Source organism: Rousettus aegyptiacus, unplaced genomic scaffold (assembly GCF_014176215.1).
Source record: "Rousettus aegyptiacus isolate mRouAeg1 unplaced genomic scaffold, mRouAeg1.p scaffold_m13_p_5, whole genome shotgun sequence".
NCBI lineage: Eukaryota > Metazoa > Chordata > Mammalia > Chiroptera > Pteropodidae > Rousettus > Rousettus aegyptiacus.
This window is the reverse complement of record NW_023416308.1, coordinates 18,358,236-18,382,213: the sequence shown is the minus strand read 5'-3', so window position 1 is coordinate 18,382,213 and position 23,978 is coordinate 18,358,236. Positions and strand designations below refer to the sequence as shown.

Below are 23,978 nucleotides of genomic sequence, written 5' to 3'. Positions count from 1 at the left end.
AGTTCTTTCGTCATTATTACACATATATACATGCAATCTATGAAAAGAAACAAAAATTATCTTTGAGGAGCTAAAGTTCAGGTTTAAAAAAAGGAATGAGTTGTAAAAGGAATAATTAACAGAGGTCAGTTGGTCAATTGAAAATACTGCATAGGGAGAGAGCCCTTTCCCTCCTCAGCACGATTTCTGAACCAGGAGTCCTTCATACCATTTGTGGAGAAACCACATCCATTGGTAAAAATCCCCAGGCCAGTTAAATGTGAAAAATCATTGTTCTAGAGATAAGGGCAGTGTAAGAACTGAACATACTCTGAAGTATAATACAAACTTTCGCAGATCAATGAAAACATGCTGAGAAGCAGCCAAACAAGACTAAATAGTTATTCAGTAAATGCATATGACATGATGATAATTCCTGAAAAAAAAATTACAATAAAGTATGTGAGGAATAAAAAATGCAAGGTTCAGGTATACAACGTAACTAAAGATATTAGGTAAATACGTGACCCTGAACTTGAAGCCTGTTTAAAGGATGTCTTCTAAGAAGCTATAAAAAGGTCCAACAATGGACTAAACTTACTACACAAGCAAACTTAGCAGGCCAATAGCAATGTGGTGTAACCATAGGCATTAGGTCAGCATTATCCAGGAACGACAAACTGGGATGACTACAAGGATCAGACAACTGGAGTTACTTCATGTGTCTGGGCACATTAGCAGAAGGTTCAATTACTGTAATGAATTCTGAAACTCTTGTTTTGAACCACACCCTAAAAATGAACATGTTCACTGTTGACTGAGAAAAGTATCAACCGCACAGGGTGGTCTTACTATCAAGATCCAGTGAGAACACAGCTACTATGCTAACACCAATAACCATAGAACTCCATAAAACATTCCTTTTAGGTCAGAAGCTTGAAATTAAAATTCCCGAACAAGCTCAATTTTCTCCAAAATTGAAAATATTTAACGTCATATCAAATAATCACTTTGACATCATCTCCCTCAATCAAGGTCTATTTATTTAACAGCCATCATATATAAGGTAGTACACAGGATGCTAAGAGGTAGTCCAAGGGGTAAGGAGACCCAACACATGGCTCTGGCTCCTAGAAAGTCAGTCTAGTTGAGAGAAAGACAGGCAAACCAAGAAAACGGAACTGAAACTCAGGGAGTACATGTAAACTGCCAACACAGAACAGAGAGAAGAATTAGGGTCAGAATCAAAACCAACACTAGCCATGAAAATATTTTTTTAAATGAGTTTTAACACCCTATTTAAAAGTATAAAAATCTTAGTGCTAAGGTGCATTATGTGAATATTATTTATGATTAGATCTTAATTATCTATACAATGTCCAGAGGTCTGGCCAGTGTTTCATCACATTTGAGGGAAAATACATTTTTTTCTTTTTTACCATCTGGGGTGTGACCTCGCTGTGGGCACGGTGCTCAAAAAAAAAAAAAATATATATATATATATTTATAAAATACATATAATATATACAAATATATATAAATATATATATATATTTTCCCCCAAATCTGAGATGTTATGGACCCTGGCATGATTTCAACAATAAATTACCACATTTCCTGAACCTAAGAGTTGGAGGATGCTCCATTATTCTATGTACCATTAAGAATGAAAACATTCAGGTAATAAAACATGCTATAACTGGAAGACAGATTCTGAATCTGAATATATTAAAATATGGGGGGAAGGAATAAAAGAAAAAACTGCAGAACTTGCCCGATCTCAGAGAGAAAGGAAAAACAAAATCCACAAAACAAAGTGCACACAAATATCAGTAGAGCTAAAGGAAAACACCCTGAAGAAATATAAGGGTAGTACATAAATTAAGAAACAAATAATTTAAGAAAAGCAAGCTTGTTCTAAATTGTGACCAGCATAAATTATACTCATGTAGGGATAAATTAATTAAGAGGTTGACCTGCCCCAAGGTGATAGGCTTAAGCATAATTGTGGCACCAGTGAAAATGAAAATGTGAGGGGATGGATTACCCAGACTTTTTTGACAACTCCTTTCTCCTTTCTAACCCCAGCTCCATACCAAGGCAACAACTTCAGAGATTTTCAATACCTATTTGACATAGATTAATTAACTGAAGAAAATGGAATAACACTTTGAAGCTTCTCCATTCTGGACCTAATACATTGTTCCACAAAGTGTATTTCCGAGTCTTCATTATTAATGCTAGTTGTTCATTGGGTGCTTTTCTGAACTATGAATGCACAGAATTATAGAGGTAAACTGAACCTTGAGGACCATCCAAGCTACCTCATTTACAGATGAGGAGACCAAAGCCAACAAAGAGGTGGTATGGCTCCCCTAGGACTTCAACACAAGGCTTCTTAGCCTCTATCCTGGGCTCTTTCTGATACACTACACAGGAGAGGCACAGAAGGGTGTCCACAAATGCCAGATGAGCAAAACACATTTTAAAAACACCAAGAAGCAGTAGTGCCAGATACCAATGTGGATTTTCCTATAAGAAATGAGTGTGTGCATATCAGATATTATAAATACATACACATAGATCTCCAAAGCTATGTCTTCCCTCTGCTTTTTTCTTTTGAATACAAAGGAAGAAACATTACAGATATACCAAAAATGTAACAAAATCCAATTATTAACAATAGTACCTTAACTTTGACAGATGAGGATAATACATCTTGTCAAAACCTAGGAATTTTTGTGCTTTTTTATGTTAGCTCAAATACGTAAATGTTTAATCAGCTGAATTAAGTAGCAAGATATTAAAAAAGCAGGAAGCAGGTGTAGTTTTAACAACCTCAGTTCTGTATCTCTGTAACAAACATTTAATTTGTTGAACAGTATCTTCTTTGCTACAATTTTATTGTTGGGTATCTAGTTTGGTCTTTCTGTATTTGAAAACTGGCCGATTTATATCCGTATCACAATGAACAAATATATTCCTTCATGTATGACAGTTTCAGCATACAGAATGCAACCTCAGCTACCAATTATAGCTGCAAATGAGCAATAGTGTGGAATGAGACAGCCTGCTGGCTTTGTTAGTATTCTGTCTCCTTTGGGATCCCATGGGGAAAGGGGAGGCTCTGATGAAGAGAAGCCCTTGGCTCATGGTTTATTGTGCTTGCCACCAGCTGCAGACTTCTCATCTCATTAGTTCTTTTAGAATACTGTGGGTGAAGACAGCTGTAGCCTACTTGAGTCTTCAGCTCCTGGGTATTCTGAAGGCTGAATTTGCTATGCACTTTCTGTAATCCTTGGGAAAAAAGAAAGCAAATTCACCAGGCAATGCATTTGCGAAAGGAGTTTTTAAAAATCACATTTAAAAGTAAAAAATCTTATTGCTAAGGTGCACCTTGTTTAAAAAATTTTTATGATCAAATTTTAATTATCTGTATAATGCCCAGAGGCCCGGCCAGGGTAAGGGCTTAGTAAAACCATCATTATCAAGTTAGGTGTAATGTCCCTAGACACTACTCCCTCCACCAATACTGCCTGAACAACAGAAAAACACAATGGTATCGGCATAAGCTAGATTTGAATTAATATTAACACAATGATATTTAATTGCAAACTCTTAAGTAAAAAAGAAGGCAAGTGAAAGTCAAGACACCCTTTGGAGAACACATAAAATATAATGTGGTAAATAAATGGATTACTGAGTCTCCATAATGGAACTACAGAATACATTCATTCACTTCTTTTAAGTGCCTATTTTCTGTCAATGGAATACAAAAGTTTTGCTGCCTTTTGGGTATCTGTTACGCACCACAGCTCTCAACAGAAAATCTCAACAGAAACTAGATTCCTTTTTAAGACAAAGAATATTAGTTTTATGAATCTTTTAGCACAGAGCCTGTCCCCTAGAATAAAAATGCAAAATCTGTGCTGAGCCAACCTAAATGTCCTTGAGCTCAGATCTAACTCATGATTAGGAATAGAGAAGTGAGTAGGAAGTTGGGGGACAGGCTGCTAGGAATTTCTTGACAGCTTGTAGAAAATTCGAGATGAACTACAGACATCAGAAATTGCTTAAAGAACCATGCAAGGGTTCCCATAGGTGAGTCCAAATGTAAACTAAGGAAAAGTGGACCTAAACACAGGCATTAGCAACTCCTAGACATCTACTTATAAAAGGGCATGTCCTGCACCCCCACAAAAAAAGAGAAATAATTCTACAGGGTAAACACAAAAACTTGAGAGCAATATTAGGATCCTGCAGCCCGCTGTAAAATGCTTTCCTTTAGCATAACATGATTAATTGGGTGTCTATTCAAATAGCTCAAAGATAATCACTAAGTTTAAAATGCACAGGTACTGCTGCTTAACGTAGCAAAGCTTATTTCCTCTAATCACAACCTAAAAGTAAAGACCAGGATGGGGGCGGAATTAAATATGAAGATAAATATCAGACATCACTTATTAGCACTGCCCTGCAGTTTCAGTATTGTGGCACTTAGAAAACAAGGAGTCCTGGATCCTGGATCCTATCACCACTGACCTAGTACACAACTAACTGGAGCTGACGAAATTCAAGCCAGACTCCAAAGGGGAAGCCCATTACTAAAATATGCCTGCATTAAAATTTTTTAAGAGCAAGAAACAGGGGTGTAAAGAGAAATAACATTTACTAACTTGTTTAAGAAACACATTTCAGGAGTTATTTTCAAATAAACAGCTTTTTTTTTTTTTTTTTTCTATTTTTAATTACATCTCCCCAATGACTCCTCACCCTTTCAGGTTCCCGCAGAGTACCATTAATATAGTATAAGTAAATCTCATTAATTCAGGTTCTACCACCTTGGAATTCATAATAATTCGGACAGGGGCTGGACTGAAGTTTATCTTTGCATGATCTATGAAAAAAGGATTTGCTACACAAATTAATAGAGTAACAAGATCTCAGGAGAGCTGTTTAAACAGTTCAGAAGTGTTTTAGAGCAATTCTGAAGCATCATTTGCATATAATTATTATGCTAATTACAAATCATTCTTATCTATTCATTAAAGCAGATTCCCAAAGGGCCACTAATTGTCAATAACTTGTTGGCCTAGTTTCTGTTACTGAATGTATCTCAGAGGAACAAAACTGCATTAAAAATATTCTCTAATTCAGCCTTCTCATTAATCCTTACTGGTTTTCCACCAATGACTCCTCCTAAAAACTGAATTTTTAAACTGCATTGAGAACTGAGAAATCAAGCCTACACACGTGAACGGAACACTTTTTTGTAACCTTTCTACTGATAAGAGACGTGGGTTTGGGGGTGTGGATGGGGTAAGAGTGGCGGACAGAGGTCTATGGCTATACCCACCCCGAATGTGCCTGATCTTGTCTGATCTCAGAAGCTAAGCAGGGTAGGGCCTGGTTAGTACTTGGATGGGAGAATGGTGTACAGAAAAAGGGGGGCAGAGGCTGCTGACAGAGCTCTGTGCTAAAAAGGTGGCCACAGCCTAGAGCATTGCTAGAGCTCAGGTAGCACAGGCTAGAGCACAGGTAGGCCAATCGCTTCTTTCATTTTCTCATCTTATCCATTTCAGAGCCAGAGACCACCAACACTGTTATGTTTATGAAGGCAGACCCCCAAAGCCTTTGAAAGTTACGATTAAGAGAGAGCAAGAGAAAGAAATCAGAATTTCAGCTGTGAAAAGAGGTTACAACCAAAAGCCTGATGTGACAGACAACACATACTATAACCTAGCAGGAAAACCAAAATAATTGTGCTCCAAATGAGATGGGCAGGTGAAGTGAAAAGGAGAAAGCCCCTGGTGGGTGGGAAAAGGGGTTCCTGGATATGGATAGCCCAGGGATGTTGGACTACTCCTCAGGGTAGGTGGGGTACTGATTTGTTTCAAGTACAAATATTCAATATAGTCATTACTATAATATATTTACTATTACTGTATGTTTATTATAGCACTTAAAAATTAAGATTTTAAAATAAGTTATATCAACAAGTCCGTTTTGCTAAAAGTGCTTGTATAACATTATACATTTTAAAATTAAGTCTCAGATGCCTGAAATGTAAGAATTAGGTTTAGGAAAGTTTTAACACAAAATGCAGTTATTTCTTTAAATGACAGATCGTAGAATATATTACATCAGATTCCTTTAACTAAAATGGGTGGTGGCGGTGGGGGGGGTCCTATTTAAAATTCACAGGTTGAATTTTACTCTCCAGTAAAATGTCCAGGTTGGTTCTTGATATCGCCTTCAGACAAAGCAGCTCCTAAATCCCAGGACCTGATTTAACCCAGAGCATGAATTCAACAAGCATTAAATACGAAATAATTGTGGAAAAAATTTATAATTCTTTTTTAACAGTAAGGGCAAAATCCGATAGGCAGCATCATTCTTGCTTCTATTTTTGGAGTGCTTATGTGCCATGCCAGGCACACACATTCTCAGTTAACCCTTACTATGTAGGAACAAGTGTACTGCCATTCCACTGGGGGTGGGGAGTGAAATTGCCCGACTCCACCTGAACTTGGATGTGGCACTGCTGACACTCAGGCTGACTACAATACATTGCTGCAAAAATGGGATGTAATTTACACTTTATCATTGATAAGACTCACTTACCTGATGGGATCTCAGCCTAGAGAACCGTCTCTAAGAAAGAGATTGTTGAAAAGGAGCTTTTATGAAGAATGCTCTTTTAAAACTCTATTTGGAGCTGTTTTGTGTTTAATTTCTTTAAAAATATCTGCCATTAGCTACTAAAAAATTTTTTTTCTAACACTTAACCAAAGAATTTTTTCCCAGCCAGGAAATGGAGCAATTCTACTGAACACCCTGCCACTTCCACTACCCTACCTACTTTTTATACTTTTAAAAGATGGAAGAGATTAGAAATAAACATTAATAATAGGTTCTAGTGAGAAGGTATTTTGTGCAAAATATGCTCATATATAGATTTTAAAGAGAAATTTAAAACTCCTTGCTAAGAGTTAAGCAAGCACGTTATTATAAGCAATATGTTATTTTCCCACAAGAGGGCACTGCCATCCAATTATGTCTTCAAATACAAGGGGCATTCTCTAAATCCACTACCGGATGCAAATATAAGTGCTATGAAAGCACTTGTCCATGTAAGGCAAGAAGAGAAAATGGGAAACATTTTTACATTTCCTTTTAATAAGAACCATGTTAACATTTATATCTTCTTTGAGGATGGAGGGAAAAAAACCTCTGTAACCTACTACACAAAGGATCTCAACAATGATTTGCTTCAGAGCATAGCCGAGTGGAAATTGCTTCAGCAAAAGCAAAAATCACTGCTACCTCAAAATCTGTACTTGAGTTGTACTGTTTTGGTCTTAAGTTAAGAGAGGCTACCATTAACACGTTAGGAGTTGGGTCACAATTCTCACCTCTTTCTAACACACATTTCAATAAAGAGCTTTTAAGTCTCTCACACATATACCAGGGACAAGTTACAAACTTTTAAAATAGATATGAATGTCTAGGTTCACTTTAATGGTGAAAGGAAGAGGTACTCTGCTAGACTGAGTGCCTGCTCATGCCAAGGAGAACAACCGAAGAAGCATTTGGCAACCACAGGCTCTACTCTGACTCGCTGGGTCTCAGCCATAGACTTCTAATAAACAAAAGCTCTTCTTAGGGCTAAGGAACTGGGTAGCCACTACACAGCTCTGAGAAGCAGAAAGCCCTTCTTAGGAAGAAAGCGGCAGCAGTTGGAACAAAAGTAACATCCAAAATGCAGCAGCTTTTTGAAAGCTGTGAGAGAGAACAAACTAGAATCACAGTCGATGCTGACCATTTAAGGTTATCATCTCCCAAAGGTTAATTCCAAGATCTCCTAGGTTGACCCGTTTAAAAAAATGTTATTTTTATAGTTCGAAAGCTGCCAAACATTAACAATTTCACATGGTCTGATCTAATTTATAATTTTTTCCAGCCAGATTTGTTTTTAATTCTAAAGAGGTAAAAAATTAATCTTATAAGGATGATTTAGAAAGTGTATTTTATGATTCTTACATTTCTTTAAAATTACGAGGTTTTTTTTCTAAAGGCAGTGCAGTAAAGCATATGTTGCCAACACTATCTACGCAAATGTATAACATCTGGGCACTGTCTCACAGAATGTCTGATCAAAAGAAAAGATATGCCTGAATCCTTCCTAGAGTACAGAAAACAAGTACTGCTTAAGGTATAACCAAAACTTACAAGCCTAAATAAATTAAATGAAGTTTCATCGGCTTTACAAGGCTAACATTTAAAATAAGTATCTTTAAAAAGGGCAATAACTTTAAAACAATACACACTCATGTTTTAAAATACTTAAAAAGTGTCAGGTTGCTCAACACTCAAATAATGGACTGGAAGTTCAAAGTGAAAATAGTTAAATGGATGGAAAAGCAAGTCTTACAGGTTCATTTTCAAAAGCAACCTGAATTTCAGAAAATCAGGTACTGGTTAGCATATTTCTGCTCTTGACTAAATTGAGACTGTTTTGGCTACCAAAACACACACACCAAACAAATGGATCATAACCAAAGAACAAGCGGTCAATGCTACAAAGAATAAGCAAAGAGCACAAACTTTAAAATCAATTCATTGACATCACAATCCTTACAAAGATGATCAGGGAACTTCTACAAGAGGCTTAGATGTGCAGCTTAGATGTGTACAACAACCCCATTATTGTCTTTTGATATGCAATTAAATGGGCAGGGCTCTTCATCTAATAACATACAACACTCCAAACCTTCCAGCTCTCTCGTCAGCCTCGGAATCCAGACTTTGGCTGCAGCCTGGAGCCCAGCACTGGTCTTTACCAGTTGTGAGAAAAAAAGCCCTTTGGTGGAGGGGCACTCAGCACTGCATGTTACACAAGCAACAGATGGAACAAAGGAACTCCAAAGTCATTTAGAAACACTTTAATGTGTTCACTGATTAAGAATCTTTCACTCTCTTCAGACAGATACAATTATTCCTTTATCTGGAAAAAATATTTACCACGCTGCCACAGAGCAAATAGCAAGTTCCAACAAATGTTTGCTAACTGAATATATGAGAAAACGTAAGAGTGGAGTTCTCTACAATGCCCACACCAAAAGACACCTTAGGGCTTCCAGGCCTTTTATTCTAAATGCATGTATGCAAATTAAAAAAAAAAAAAAAAGCCAGAGTTCAGCAGTTATAGGAGGAGGTGATCAAGACCACTGATGAAAACTGCTATTTCAGAGGACTAGGGAAGAGGGATGGAAGAATAGGTGATTGCTTGTTCATTTTAAATAAGAATGCTCTCAAAGGATTGCAAAAGAAGGAACGTCATATAGTGAGATATTCTAAAAAGACAAAAATAAGTCAGCAACCATGCTTGTGAGTCCTGGTTCCCCTTCCACTAGGTGTGTGGCTCAGGGAAAGTACAGCACTAATCTGGGCTTAAGCTCCTTGTAAAAAGGCCAGGGTAAATGTTTTAGACCAGCCTCCAATTGAGATTCTTCTTCTTCCAAAATCCTAGAAGGGTGCCCACTCCACAATCTTCATCATTAATAGTGCAGGAGAGCACACCCCAAGCATTGACATTGACCATGCACAGGAAATCACCGGGAGGGCTGGGGGGAGCTCTGAGCCCCACCTAGGAGAGGGCTAAGTAAAAATGGGCATTTCTATCTAACAAGCTGTCTGTGGGCAGACCTCCCTTAAAATGGAAAGGGGCTCAAGCCTTTAGGCTCAAGTCCTGGCTACAATGCTCCCCAGAGGGTCCTTGTCAAGGACCCTAAAAAGAACCACTTAACGTCCAAGAAATGTTCAGAAAACTGGACCAGTGGGCAGATTCAGCCTACAACTGGGGTTCATGTAGACCTTACTTCATGGCCATGGTGGGGGTATTCTCCGAAGGAGGCCAAACCAGGTGGGAGAGGCTAAGTGAGCTGTACTGAATGGAGGTGATGGCAGGTACTGGTAGGGAGGATAAGATTTATCAGTAGCCCATCTTCCCACCTAGAAGTGCCTGTGTTCCCTGGGGTATCAAGAAAAGAACTGAGACTATAAGTAGAGCCACACTTTGCACCAGCTGCTCTGTTCTTTCTGAAAAAACTGCTCAACTGAAGTGTTATGCTAGAAAGGGTGGCACAGGGTGGTCCAGAATCCCAGCAGTGATAAGGACCCAAAGACCACAGTCCAGGGACAGGAGACTGGTTATGAGGCACAGGCATCAGGGCTGCAGGGTGGCTATAGTGCTCTAATCCCACAGGGTAAGACACCCCCCTCCCCACCGTTCTCCAGGGGTGTACAAGGGCAAACAGGAAGAGGGATCAGGAAAAAGAATCGAGACTTGAGGTAAATATGACATGGTGATTATACTCACTGGCAAGCAAGAAGAGAGATGTGGGAGTAACAACTGTGGCAGAAGGGGTTAAAAATGTCAAAAGAAGAGGTATGAATGAAATTTGAGCTTTATCTTAAGAGCACAAGCTTACCTGGTCACCTGCATTAAAAGGGCCCCTCAAGCTCTGCAGGAGGTCCCCATGAGGAACCCTACCAATCAGAGCACACTATGCACATACTTTCTGTGACTCAGAAACAAGGCACATGACTTTCGGGCTTGTGTCTCCTCCTTTTAAGAATACCATCTTCAGGAAAACACCACTACAGTTATAAAACTGAACAGCTCTTGGTTTTGAAATGCCTCATTTGAGAAAAACTTTTCATCATAAATTAGTATATTCCAACATGCTGAATGAAAGATGAGGAAAAAAAAATTTCACTGCGTCTTTAAAACTTACCACATTTCAATATGAAATAGATCCATATTTTTAAAATAAACCCCCAATTTAATACTTTCATATCATTTATATTTGCTCATTACTGACATTTATATCAATTTCCAGCCAGTGAGCCTTAAAAATTTGAATTTAATATTATTTCTACTAAAATACCCTTGGAAATTATAAAAAAAAAGTCACATAGCATGTATTACAGATGAAGCATATACTATAGAAGAAGGCTAATACAATCCTTTCTGGTTACACATATATATCTAAAAATGTGCTTCCAATTTCCTTTTTTTTCTATAAAAAGGAAAAAAAAAACCCTGCTCATTTTCTTTCAAATTACTTCCAAAAACGAAGGGTCTCTCTGATGTTAATCATGTGTACACTTCGGCTTACACTTTAAAGAGTCTTCCTCTCCTGGGAAGTGACTTTTGTATACAAATCATGGAAAGCTACTTAGACAAAGTGCTGGAGATGATTAAAAGGGGCCAGATTCAAATTTATACCTTAAAAAAAAGCAGAAGCAGATGTCAACTGACTCATTTGTGTATATTTTGGAAATGAGTTGGAGACATGCATGTGCATTTCATCAGGACATTTAAAGAATTCTCAACTTATTGCGGTTATGTATCAATGACAACTTTAGATACTAAAAAAATTTTAACACTTATATTCTGGTATTTTATGTTGAATACCTTAACTCCTACTACAATTTGATCTAACTAAAACACTTTTTAATCTTACAAAAACACATTTGCTCATTTAGAAATGGCAGAATTTTCAGAATTAAAGGCACATCATACAAATTTCACCATCTAGGATTAGTAAAGAAGGAATTGAAGTAGCATTTCATTCATTTAATATTTAATGATAAAAATTTCAATTCCTTGAAACTTTTTTTAACACCACAGAGAGGAAAAAAATCCACACAATTTCTCTTTGATACACCAAACTGTTAACTAAAAGTTCATTCTATGTCAGGCTCAATATTGAGCATCTTGCTAGATCCTGGCAACACAGAGATGATTTAGTACAGGTCAAACCCCCTAGGGGTTCCTAATGTACTGAGGAATTCTTTTCAGAAGTGATACGTTTTCAGAAGTGGGTTACATTTGAAATGGGGAAGAGGATGGGAGCAAGAGGGTGTGTTCTGCTGGAACACAGAGTGCTCAGTGGCTGTTTAAATGCTAAGCGGAAGGAGATTTCCTACTTAAAGGATATAACATCTTAACACTTCACTACAATGCCTCCTTCCCTGGACACAGAAAATCTAGTTTATACGGTGGTTAATAAAAGAAACTGGATGGGGACCTTGATACAGAAATCCTAGACTGCTTAGCTTGTTTCATTAGGTAATGATGTTATCTTCTAGAAAATTACAGAGCACAGTGGATACATTAACAGCTCAAATGGACTTTCCATAAGTCATTAACAAAAAAAATAATCCATATATTTTATTTAAATACATGTGATTTCTTTAGCAAATTACTCTATAACCTTGAGTAATACTAACAGATTTTTACAATAAACCTGTTCCTAGAGTTACTGTGACAATGTCTATCTTTAATTATATAAACATGTCGGAGCATTCACCCACATATTGAGTTACGCTATGGGTTTATCACATCCCACCTATGCATGGTGAGGTAAAGTTCTTAAGCATGACCAAAACTAGCAAGTCTACGACAAGAAAGGTATGCAAGCTGACACAAGCAACTCAGCAGAGTTAAACCCTAAAAGTAATCAACAGTCACTATGAATTAAAATGTTTAGGGCTGTTTGTATTAAATCCACCTGCACTAACAGAAACCCCCACCAGGTGGAGTTAAAAGCTACAAGTTTACTTCCAACTTGCTTTCTCAACTCCCAACTATTTCAACTTTGTCCTGATTCAGGAGACTTGGCCACTTATCCTCTCAAAATTAAAGCAAGTAATATTCAACCATTTAAGAGGTTTTTAGAAAAAATAGTCACCTTCAAGAAAAACCAGAGTTCATTAAAAATAAAATGAAAATCATTAAAAATAAAATGAAAATCGATAAATTACGTCAGAGACTAAAACCTCTAAGAGTTTATTTAGATGCCAGTCTGAACTTTTGTGAGAGAGCACCACACCCCTATAAGGCCTTCCTATTGAAATCCTACCTTGCTGGCCCAATTAGTAGTTAAGCTCACGATTCTAGTGTCACTTTAATCCTTGAAGGGCAAGTTTTAGGCACTAAATATTGACTGTTGGTATGACAGCCTCCCCGCCCCCATCCCAGTGAGTCACAATCTTGGATAATCCCTTTCCCTGACCTGAGTACAAATAAAATTTGCTACTAGCTTCTAACCAACAGACTATGGCAAAGGTGATGGCTCTCAATCCCCTGATTAGGTTATGTTACGCGGCCACTAAATTTGTGGTGATCTGTCATTCGGCCATAGAAAACTGATACACCAAGTGAGAAGAGGACATCCCCCCAATCTATTGCATACATCTCTGCCACACCGCGACTCTTCCACTTTCCACCCCATTCCCCACCACCTACCTCCCCCATGCACTAAAGAATCCCTATTACTACTCTTACAAAGTCTTCTTGGACGTCTATAAGTAAGTGCATACAAATTTTTCTCCCTTTACAATATCATAGATAGAAGCATAGTATACACAGTCTTCTTTATCTTTTTCTCTCCACATTATCTTGGAAAGGATTCTGTATAGTAGAGATAGAGTTCTCACTCTCTTTTAATGACTGCACTGAACTCCATCATATGAGTAAAAAAACCATGTGTTTAATCAGATCCCCACTGATGAAGAGACATTTAGACTTCAGATTGTTTCAATCTTATGTTAATATATTTGTCACTTCACACTGAATAGGATCACTTCTTAGAAGTGGAATTTTACTGGGGTCCAAGGGCATGCGCATTTCTCATTCTCCCACATGGGTTGTACCAATTCATACTCCCTCAGACAATGTGAGTGCCCATTTCCTCACCCCTTGCCAACCTAGGTGTTATCCAATTCACTTTCAATTTACACAAATTCTTGACTCACATAGGTTAGTTTCATAATTATCCTCAAACTCATCATTCGACAAACATTTATGAAGGACCCACTCTGTGGAAAGGGGATGGGTTCCTGAACACAGAGAACGAGACACATTAATGATGTGAACAAGAGCAGAAATTCAGCAGAGGGGAAAACTGTTTCCAGTGGGGGTCCCAGAAGAAGTGGAATTTGACTGAGAACCTGCAGAACACAGGCTTTGGACAGGGGAAGGCGTCCCGGGAGGAAGGCCAGGACAAGCAATGCGCCAGGAGAGGAAAGCCCAGGACATGGTCAGTGGCAGACTAGTTTGTGGAGAGGAAGACAGCGCTCAAGTGGCAACTCAAAGAGTGACAAAGCAGGGCCTTAAGCTTGGAAGGAACCAAGAGTCAGTGGAAAAAAACACTGGATTGACAGAATTTCTACTTCTGGCATTAGTTAAATGATTTTAAGAAAAACTATTTTATCTGGGTTTGTTTCCTCATTTGTAAAACAGAGAAGTTTGCCCTGAAACCAAACTTTCTGCAGCTGCAGAACTGTGTGTTCAACGTAAATCTTACAGTGAAGACTAATGTCAGACGAGTAGAACTGTGCTGGGAGAGGGGAACAGAGGGAACTCCTCAGTCCCACGTTCCAGTCGCTCCATCCTGACAACACGCGTGGGCTCCAAACAACTCAAAGCACAGTTTGAAAGCAACCAGGCCTAAGTAGCCAAGGTTCCCTTCAACTCCAAAAATTATTCTAGTTTTTCCCTCAGTGTTAAATAATGCATTTGTACCTTAGCTTCTATTCCATTTGCCTACAATTCATTCACTGATTTAATGCACATTCACGAGTGCCTACTAAATCTCAGGGACTGTCTTAGGAGTTAGAGAGATAATGGGTAACTGCACAAAGATTCTTCCCTCTGAAGTTCAATTTCTATTTGGAAGGAAGAGAGAGAAAGAGGGTAAGAGGGAAAAATGTAATGAGTGTGGGAGTGAACTACTCCACCCATCAAATCCTATTCATCTTCATGTTACTACTCTTCTATTTAGTCTTTTCAGATTTTCATCCTCATTAGGTCTTTTCTCTAACATCCTGTAGCACTTCGGACCATGTGTAAGCCTCTGCCATTTGTTAACTCTGTCACTGTATTGGGCTTGTGTCACCCAGATTGTAAACCTCTTGAGAGTACTAAACCAATCTTGGATAGCTCTAGCAGGGCTAGGCCAGCAGCACAGACTGAGCAGCCATTAGATAGATACCAGCTGACTGCTATGACAACACTGCCATTTTAGAATTGCAAATACATTCTTAAAGCTTTCTTTTCCCAACCCCTAGGATTAAAATTTTCAAGGAACATAGAAGAGCAGAATCACATGAACACATTAACAGAAAACCAAATTGGATCTGGTAAAAGGTAAGGATGGCCAACTGATCCAGGTGTTTGCAATAGAAGCTAATTCTAAGACAAATATTAACTACTCAAGGCCAAGTAGATAGGGTGGAAACAGAAGAGCTTGTGTGTTGGGGCAACTGTGGCAACAGAGTGAACAGATGAAGATGTGTACAAGAAAAGGGCAGATCCAGCCCACTAGGTTTCCTGCCCACCTCCCTGCTGGAATGGGTGCCAGGCCCTACAACTCACCCCCAGGGCAGCTTAATGTTCTGCTCCCCACCCTCAGGCTTAAAAACTTCACAGGCACCGTCACCTCTTACCACAGAGTTCCTCTCTCATTTTTTATAAGCAGAAAATGTTCACATCAGGGTTCCTTTTTTACTGACAAAAGGTCTGAATTCCTACATGACATCAGTTGTACTTTTAGTATCCACAACTTAGAAAGCAAATAAACAAAAAGCTACTGTGACACAAATATTCACAACAGCCCTATTCACAAGAGCCAAAAGATGGAAACAACCCAAAGGTCTGTCAACAGATGAGTGAATGAATAAAACACGGTATATCCATACACCAGACTATTACTCAGCCAAAAAAAAGGAATGAATGACATATGCAGCAACACAGATGAATTTTGAAAACATCATGCTAAAGTAAAAGCAGCTAGAGAGAAGGCCACATATTGTTATAATTCCATTTACATAAAATATCCAGAATAGGTAAATCCAGAGACAAAAAACAGATTAATGGTAGTTAAAGGAGGGAGGGAGCAAGAGGGAGTGATCGTTAGTGGGTCCAAGGTATCTGTTTGGGATGATGAAACTGGTCTGGAACTAGATGGTGGCGATGATTGTAAAACACTGTGAATGTACTAAATGCTAATGAACTATACATTTAAAATGGTAGATTTTATGTTAGGTGTATTTTATCACACAAAAAAAGGTACTGTGAACCCAATGAATTTAAAAAACATTTATATATCACTAATCTCTAGAATGTACTTTGGAAAATAGGAGCTACAAACACTGAAAAACAAAACCACAGAGGCATATATGAATACTTATTCACTACCTAAACAATGCCTGGTGTGAACAGATTCTCAGAACTCCTGCACAACTGTAGCTAATAATAATGACAATGATGGTAAACATTGATTAAACTAGGCACTGCTCTAAGTACTCACACTTAATCCTGTAAGGTAATTAGCCCCATTTTATACAAGATAAAACAGGCACAGAGAGAAAAAGTAACCTAAGACTGAAGAGCCAGCAGGTGGCAGAACCTCAGAATTTGAATCTGAAGTCTATCTTTTCAGAATATATGTTCTCAGTCACAGCTCCATGGACTCACAAGGCAGACCTCCTCATTCGGGCCCAATCCATTCTCTCTTTCAATATCTATCCACCCCAAACATTATTCCCCACAGGGAACCACCCGCTCAGCCTTCGCACCTGCAGTGCCTTCTACCTGGAGCACCTATCCCACACGCTGCTGTCTTGCTCATCTGAGGCCAGTACTGCCTTCTCTCCTCTCTGAGGGTTGTGCTGGGGGAAGAGAATGGGACTGAGTGCCTGCAGCGTTCTTCACAATCTGCCTTAATTGTTCTTACAACCTGCACTGCTGCCTGCACACATTGAATGAGAGCCCATTTTAGCCTCAGAATAAGAACAAAGAACTACACTTATGTCCCCAGCAAAACCAAAGATGCCTTGTACTCTGTTGGAGAACATGGAATGCAAACCTATGAGCCACACAAGACTGGACCATTCTGTTGGGCCAGCACAACTTTTTCAAACACTGACAATATAATCTGAATGCCTTCCCCAGTGTGCCATACTGCTGCTTGATGTTATCTTGTGACCTGCTGCTCCAGGCATATAAGCTGTCCTGACTCATTCCCAATGATTTTTCTTCCTACCACCATTCTTGCACGTACAGTAATCATGGCTGGAACAGATATCAACAGAAAAAATTGGCAAAACAGATATCTGAATAGTTTCTAAAATAGAACATTCATTTTACTTCTGAAGTCCTATATAATTTCGAAGGCAGAAAAATCCATAAAACTGAAATAACTTCAAATCATAACCCAGCTAAAATCTAAAAACTTCTTTGAAAATGTTCCCTTATCAGTGCTCATGCTTCTAATCAAGGAGAGGCCCTAACAGAATCCAGTTCTGCAGAGGGTCACTGCTGGCAGTCCCAACCCCGCTGATTTCTGAGAAAAGGCAGGGGACTTTCGTTTTAGAAAGTTTACATTTAAATTTCAAAAGCAAAGCAAGATGTTTAGTGTTTAGGTTATTTCTGTTCAGCTACCAGCAATGCTGAAGTTCAGAGAAGCACCACCAAAAATAAAATGGGAAGGCTATGAAATAAAAGGCGAACAAAACGCGTTGTTTTTACTAGGGCAGAACAAGGGGTGACACTCTCAATTCCAAAGTTTTTGCTGTCTAGACCAGCAACGAGGAGGGTCATTGGTTGTCTTAAAATGTAAAAAGTCCATAGCTGTGCCCTGAAAAACCAACACAGCATCCAACATACTATAAGAACTGAGCTAATATCAACAAATTGTGGCAAAGAAATACAAAGGCCTTAATTCTGGGGCAGGGCAGGGTGATGGTGAAATAAAGGTTTTTATTACTCTTGGAAAAAAACTTGTTCATTAAGTTAAAAACCTAAAATACAAATATTTACTAAGAATCAAATAGAAAGCTAAATAAGTGCTAAATTGAGATGTTCTACGATCAACCATTTTCCACAAATGACAACTTTAGGTCAATCTGAATTACTGAAAATTTATATGTAAATTAAATTTTGCTTTCTTAATCACACTTTAAAAGTATAAGGGACCCACATTACTTAAAGAAGCTCAAAGGAGAATTCTTTTGAAAAATATAACTTCCCCTCACTCTCATGAAAATAAACCTCTATACATCTCAGGTACACTGAGACTTCTTAAAGGGATCACTTGTGCAAAGGTGAAATCCACACAAAGAGCAAATCACCTCTCCTACTCTCTGGTCTTTGCTGCACAGACCCAGACCCAAGCCCCAGGCTCATTTCAGTGTACAAACGTAGGACATAGAAGAAAGGAAAAAAATAATTTTTAGATGTAAGAGGCAACGGGTTAAAATGTCATTGAACAGTACACAGTACTTACTGTTGGTTCAACTTGACTTCGATCTGCAATATCTATGTGGACAATTTCAACAGTTTTCCATGTGTTTGGATCTAAACCATGTACCTATAAATAATAGAAACAAAACAAACTGTAGACTATTCTTGCTCAGCAAAACCATTACACTTACATATATATTCTTTATCTTGATTCTCTCAGGGTACATTATGAGGAATAAAAAACCCAAATTGCTATTTCATCAGCTATCTGAAGTCTTGAGGGATCTAGAAATCTTTCGTTATCCCCAGCCCTGAGACCCCAAATAATAAGGGAGTGGGTGGGGGTGGGATTCTGTCAAATTAACAGAAACCTGTCACCATTATTTTCTGGTAGTCCTTAGAAATGATTTATTTAACAAAATGTACCTGACCTATGTTTAACCCAAACGGTACATGTAAAGTCCTTATAACCTTCTAATTCCAGATAAACAAAGTGACATTACAATTAGATTTCAAGAAGCTGCACTGTATGGTCTAAAACCTCTACTGAACTTGATTATCCTGAAGCTATTGAGTTTCAGTATGATGTCAACTCCTCTACACTTTGTGTTCTTCATTTATTTCTGAAACTCCATCTATGAACAAATTAAGAACTGTTTAAAAGCTGCCAGATATACCCATTTGAAAGCTGAAAATGGCAAATTAAATCATACACAGACTAAAGCATACTAAATCATTTCATTTAGACTCTAAACTCTAGAGTTACTATGAAAAAACAACATGATCACCTGGAAGAAAAACTCAAGTCAAAATACTATAAATTATAACCTAAATTTATTACTTGGCACCAACAACATAAAAGCATGCTAAAAACAGAACCTACTGCAATTACCATTAATTAATTCTCCTACTTAACAGTGTGTCTGTCATGAAGTTGGAACAGTTCTCTAGTGTACACCAAAAAACAGACTGCTGGGCCCCCTCCCCCAGAGATTCTAATTCAGTAGATATGGGGTAGGGCCTAAGAATTTGCATTCCTAACAGGTTCACAGATGCTGCCACTGCTGGTCCAAGAACCACACTTTTTAGATCCACTGGACCAAGTGCATCAACCTATATCCAGTTCCCTAAGTTCCCTTACAACCTTACCAAAAGTTAATGATTGTACTGAGTCCGAATTTTCTTATAAAAATTAGGAGCTTGTCAACATTTTTGCAAAGCATTCAAAGTACCTTCTCCATTCTGCCATTTGGCCATTTCTCTGACATCAACCCATATCCAAGCAAAGTGAAATGAAGGTGAAAATTAAGGCAATCAATTTTGCTAAGGAGAGCATCTCTGGCAAATATAGAGATGAAAAGATGAAAGAAATCTAAACTTTAATGGCTAAAACTGGTTTGGGAATTATCTGTGAATTTGGTTTTTCTGTGCTCTCTCTGCCACAGAGAAAGAGAGGTGCTGATAAAAATAGCAACCTCGCCCAAGTCCACTCATGCACCAAGGCAAGGGGACTGACCAGGAAAGCCCATGTTTCTAGTTGCTCACTCACTTCTCCGCAATCTGACACACCTAGGGGTGGCCAGATGCTAGTAATGCAGGTGGCATTGCTTTGTTGATGACCAAATGGACTATGGTATTCTCATTTCCAGGGGCTTCTGCACTGAAAGCCCAGAGGTGAAACTTACATTTTCTAATGTTCCCAAGTCTGGTTTGTGCCATGTTTCAATTTTAATGAAGAAATCATCTTTCATATATTCATTCTGCGGAAAACACAACAGCAAAATGACAGTGATCTTTCACCAGTTCTTTGGGGTGCATGTCTGCAAGAGCCTTCCCTAGCATGATCATCCATGCTTTGATTCAACAAACCTGATCTTCAAGTGACAAAGAATCATTAGTTACCTATTTTTCTAGACTTGTCAGGCAACCCAAATGCTGCATGCTTTTAAATAATTTCAACAACCCTACTTGTCATGCAGCATACACGGCTAATATTAAAGAGGTTGTGAGGTCTGGTGAGCATTCAAAGGAAGTAGAAGCAAAATAAAGTCAACAGATTTGAGACAAGGCTGGAAGCTGCCCATTAACACTGGGAACACGTGGTGGCACGAGGGCTGTTGGAAGAAGCATACAGAAGCCATGCAGCAGTGGGCAGTTTTAATAAAGCAAGGAACAGTTAAAATAATTACTACCTAAAGCACAGTTTAAAAATAAAGAGTATGTGACACAAAAACAGTTTTACTCACCGTTACAACTGAGGCATAATGGACAGGTAGGCAATAAAAAGGGAAAAATTTCAGAATGTTAATTGGAGTCAGAACAATCCGTCACAATATTTAATGTCATAAAGATTAAACTACCTGAAAACAGAGCATATAGTAGTTTATGTCTGCGAAAGTTTCTACCCAAGTCACACTATAGGATACTATGATTATAAAGTCATTAATCTACTTCTAAACAATGGTAAAAGGAATAATATCACAAAAGCTAACCATCATTTATAACACTAATTTAGCAAAGAACAGAACAGTTTCAGAAGTCTGCCATACTCTTACTGTATTATGTGCCAATACTGTTATAGCTACACCAGAAGACACTTCTGAGTGTGGATGACCTTTCTTTAAAGTTTCTGTGCAGGCATACTTCAGAGATTGCAGGTTCACTTCCACATCACCCTAATAAAACAAGTATCGCCATACAGCGAGCTGTAATCTTGTTACTAGAAGGTCTTGCTTTCAATTTCAGTATCTGGGAAATGCAATAAAGCAAGTACAACAAAACGAGGTATGCCTGTATTCCTTTCATTTGCCTACCACTGGAGCCTCTGTGGTCAGCAAGACCTCAACATCACTGTCATCTGGGAGTGAACCAATGCCCCTCACAAATGTCCGGGGCGGGGACCCTATCTTCCTCTATAGCTCATGCAGTGACTACCTGAAAACCTACAGAAGGCCTTGCTTGGTGTCACCCTTCTCAAAAGTGCTAGCACCCAGATCCCTCTCCTTATCTGGGGTGGAATGGCTGCTGGGAACCAGGCTTACTTGTTCTACAGTAGGGGTAGGCGTTCCAGGCTTTCTCGTGAAATACCAAGGAGCCCTCAGGAGCAATCATCCTCACGAATGCAGGAACTTTGCTGTGAGGAGAGAAATATTGGACATGTTTTCAATAACACTATCACTTCTTCATTGGCATCTATCAGCCTGCTTCAAAGAGCACTATAATCAAAAGTGATTATGTTCTAAGCTTCATGAACTCTTGTTTAAGATTGTTATCAAGAGTTTTATTTTCATTCCCAAAGTAATCAGGGGGAAAATTAATATAAAAACAACAAAATGATTAAGAATACGTTTAACCATGTACAGCATTTTAAAAAATTAAAGCAATTCTTTCTTATGTGCCTTTCATCTACTTCCCTAATGTGAAATTTAAGAATTAAGTGAAACCATTCAACGTGCATACAACAGACTTTCTCTCATGTAGACTCCCCTACTGTTTCTTTTTTTATTTTTATTTTCAATTAGAGTTGATATTCAACATTATTTTATATTTACAGTTTCTTAATGCAAAAAAAAAAAAAAAGCCCCAGAATACAGGAGTATCCCCTAAATAAGTCTTTTAATACACTTTACAGAATAAATCTAAAGAAAAATGACAATATGAGGGACTCAAGTAGAAATGAGATATTAAAACATATCCAACTTTAAAATTGTGTAGGTTTAAAAGATGAATGTCACTTGGTGCCTCAAGTATGGTCAGAAAAGGGTTAAATATATAATACATGGTGAGCTTGTGCAAATTCGTTAAGATAATCAGGAAAAATCCCTACAGATAAAAAGGACAAAAGATATTCACAAATAGAGATACAACTTGGTTAAGGAACAAGTAGACAAATCAGACTTGTCAGTCTTCTAACAAATGCAAATGAAAAATTATAATTTTTATGTAAAAAGTTTTACATACACAGCCTTTTCACACAAACTGGATTTGACTCCCAACATCACCACTTGGAAGATGTGTGACCTTGGACATATTACTTGGCTCTGAATTTCCTCATGTGTTGAATGGAGTCACATTATCCACTCTACAGGGTTATCGAGGGGATTCAATCAGATAATATCTGTAATGTGTTCAGCACACTGCACAGTACAATGAGTGCTCAATAAATGGTAGTCACTCCTTTTTAATTATAAGCTGATGTGGGTCTGGGTACTTTCACCTGTTTTCTTCATTTAAATCTCCTAATAACACTGTGAGGTAAGCATTAATTATTTCATATAACAGTATTTAAGTGGCTAAATAACTACATCAAACTATATCTTCTAACTACAAGCCCTGTTACATATGTGTGTGTGTGTATTTTTTTCATATCAGAGCTGCTTCTCTAAGAAATTTCAAGCACGACTTAATTTCCTAAGCTAAGAGAAAGAAAAAAACTAAGTAAACTTGGGACCCACAACGGATTTCCAGGCCCATAATAAGACTGAGCAGTTGACCAGACACACACAAGATATAAGGAACCCCACTCTAGCCTGAGTGTTGTGTGGACAGCCCTTTTATTGTCTCCTCTGAACATAAGAGCAGGTACACCATTTGGAGCTTCCACTACTGTGGCTAATTAAATCACTGGAAAAGAAATTCTCAAGTATTACTATTACATATATATGGCAGTACAAGTGGGATTCCAAAGGCATCAAGAGATTTACCTGTGCCTTTACATCGTTAAAATAATAAAGGAGGGCTAATTCTTTAAGCACTTATTCTTTTCAAATCTTGGAATGATTCATGCAAAGGGGTATAACTTCAGAAAAATTGAGCCAGTGTAACTGAAAATGCTATCACATTGAAAGTCAAAGACTATCTAGCAGTCCAAATTATTTCTTCCATTACTAAAGAACTGGAACCAAAATCCCTTTAAATGTGGGAGAGGTCTCATCAAGGTATAATGTAATATATGTGGGTAATTTTTTTAAAATACAAGCTACAAGATCATCTATCTGAGAGTATGACAAACAGATATATCAATGGTTCATTTGGTCAACTTAGAAAAAAGCAGGAGAAAAACAGCTGTGTACTAGCTCAGAAACATTCTTTAAGACTATCTTATTTATTCTGAGAGTGCTCAATAGTCTAAAAACCTTAATATTCATCACAAGTTCTAAAACAGAAGAAAACTGGTAGTCAGTCATTAAAGTTCACCAAAAGCCAAATCTACAAGAAAGCTTTACTATTTCTTCAGCTTGCTCTCAAACTGCCTATTATATTATTTCCGAGATGTTTTTTTCCACTATATGAATTCCAACAATTCATTTTATGTTTTGACTTAGTTAGGAACAACCAAACCTTTGAATCAGTTTTAATTGTTTCCAATTTACTGGCTTTTTACATTTAACATGAGAACACTAACAAACACATCTGTCCTCAATGAGAAAATGAGGAAAATGCATAACTGGAGTAAATAAAATTAAATTTCAATTCTGTTTTACAAGAGAAGAACTTTCATTAATGGCAACTTTAATATATTCTGAACAATTCAAGTGTGCCACTTATATATAACTGAGAGCATATATATTATCTCCCTATGTAGTATCTCTTAGGAAGTCACTTTGGTAAAATGCAGGAAAATTCTGTTTTGGAAGCTTAGAGTTCAGTCTCAGAAAAGGGACAAATATTAACTGAATTAACA

The 23,978-nt window shown here is 37.9% G+C and overlaps 1 protein-coding gene across 2 annotated transcripts in view; it reads right to left on the bottom strand.

Moving 5' to 3' along the window:
- The window catches only part of PITPNB (phosphatidylinositol transfer protein beta), a 61,135-nt gene that overhangs the window by 20,835 nt on the left and 16,322 nt on the right, over positions 1–23,978 (bottom strand). For both annotated transcript variants that reach the window (XM_016129662.2, XM_016129661.2), the window contains exons 4-7: positions 21,337–21,428; positions 20,542–20,549; positions 19,981–20,055; positions 18,339–18,422 (exon numbers count right to left, since the gene is read on the bottom strand). In XM_016129662.2, coding sequence (XP_015985148.1) covers positions 18,339–18,422; positions 19,981–20,055; positions 20,542–20,549; positions 21,337–21,428 — 259 coding nt within the window. The remainder of the gene's footprint in view (positions 1–18,338; positions 18,423–19,980; positions 20,056–20,541; positions 20,550–21,336; positions 21,429–23,978) is intronic.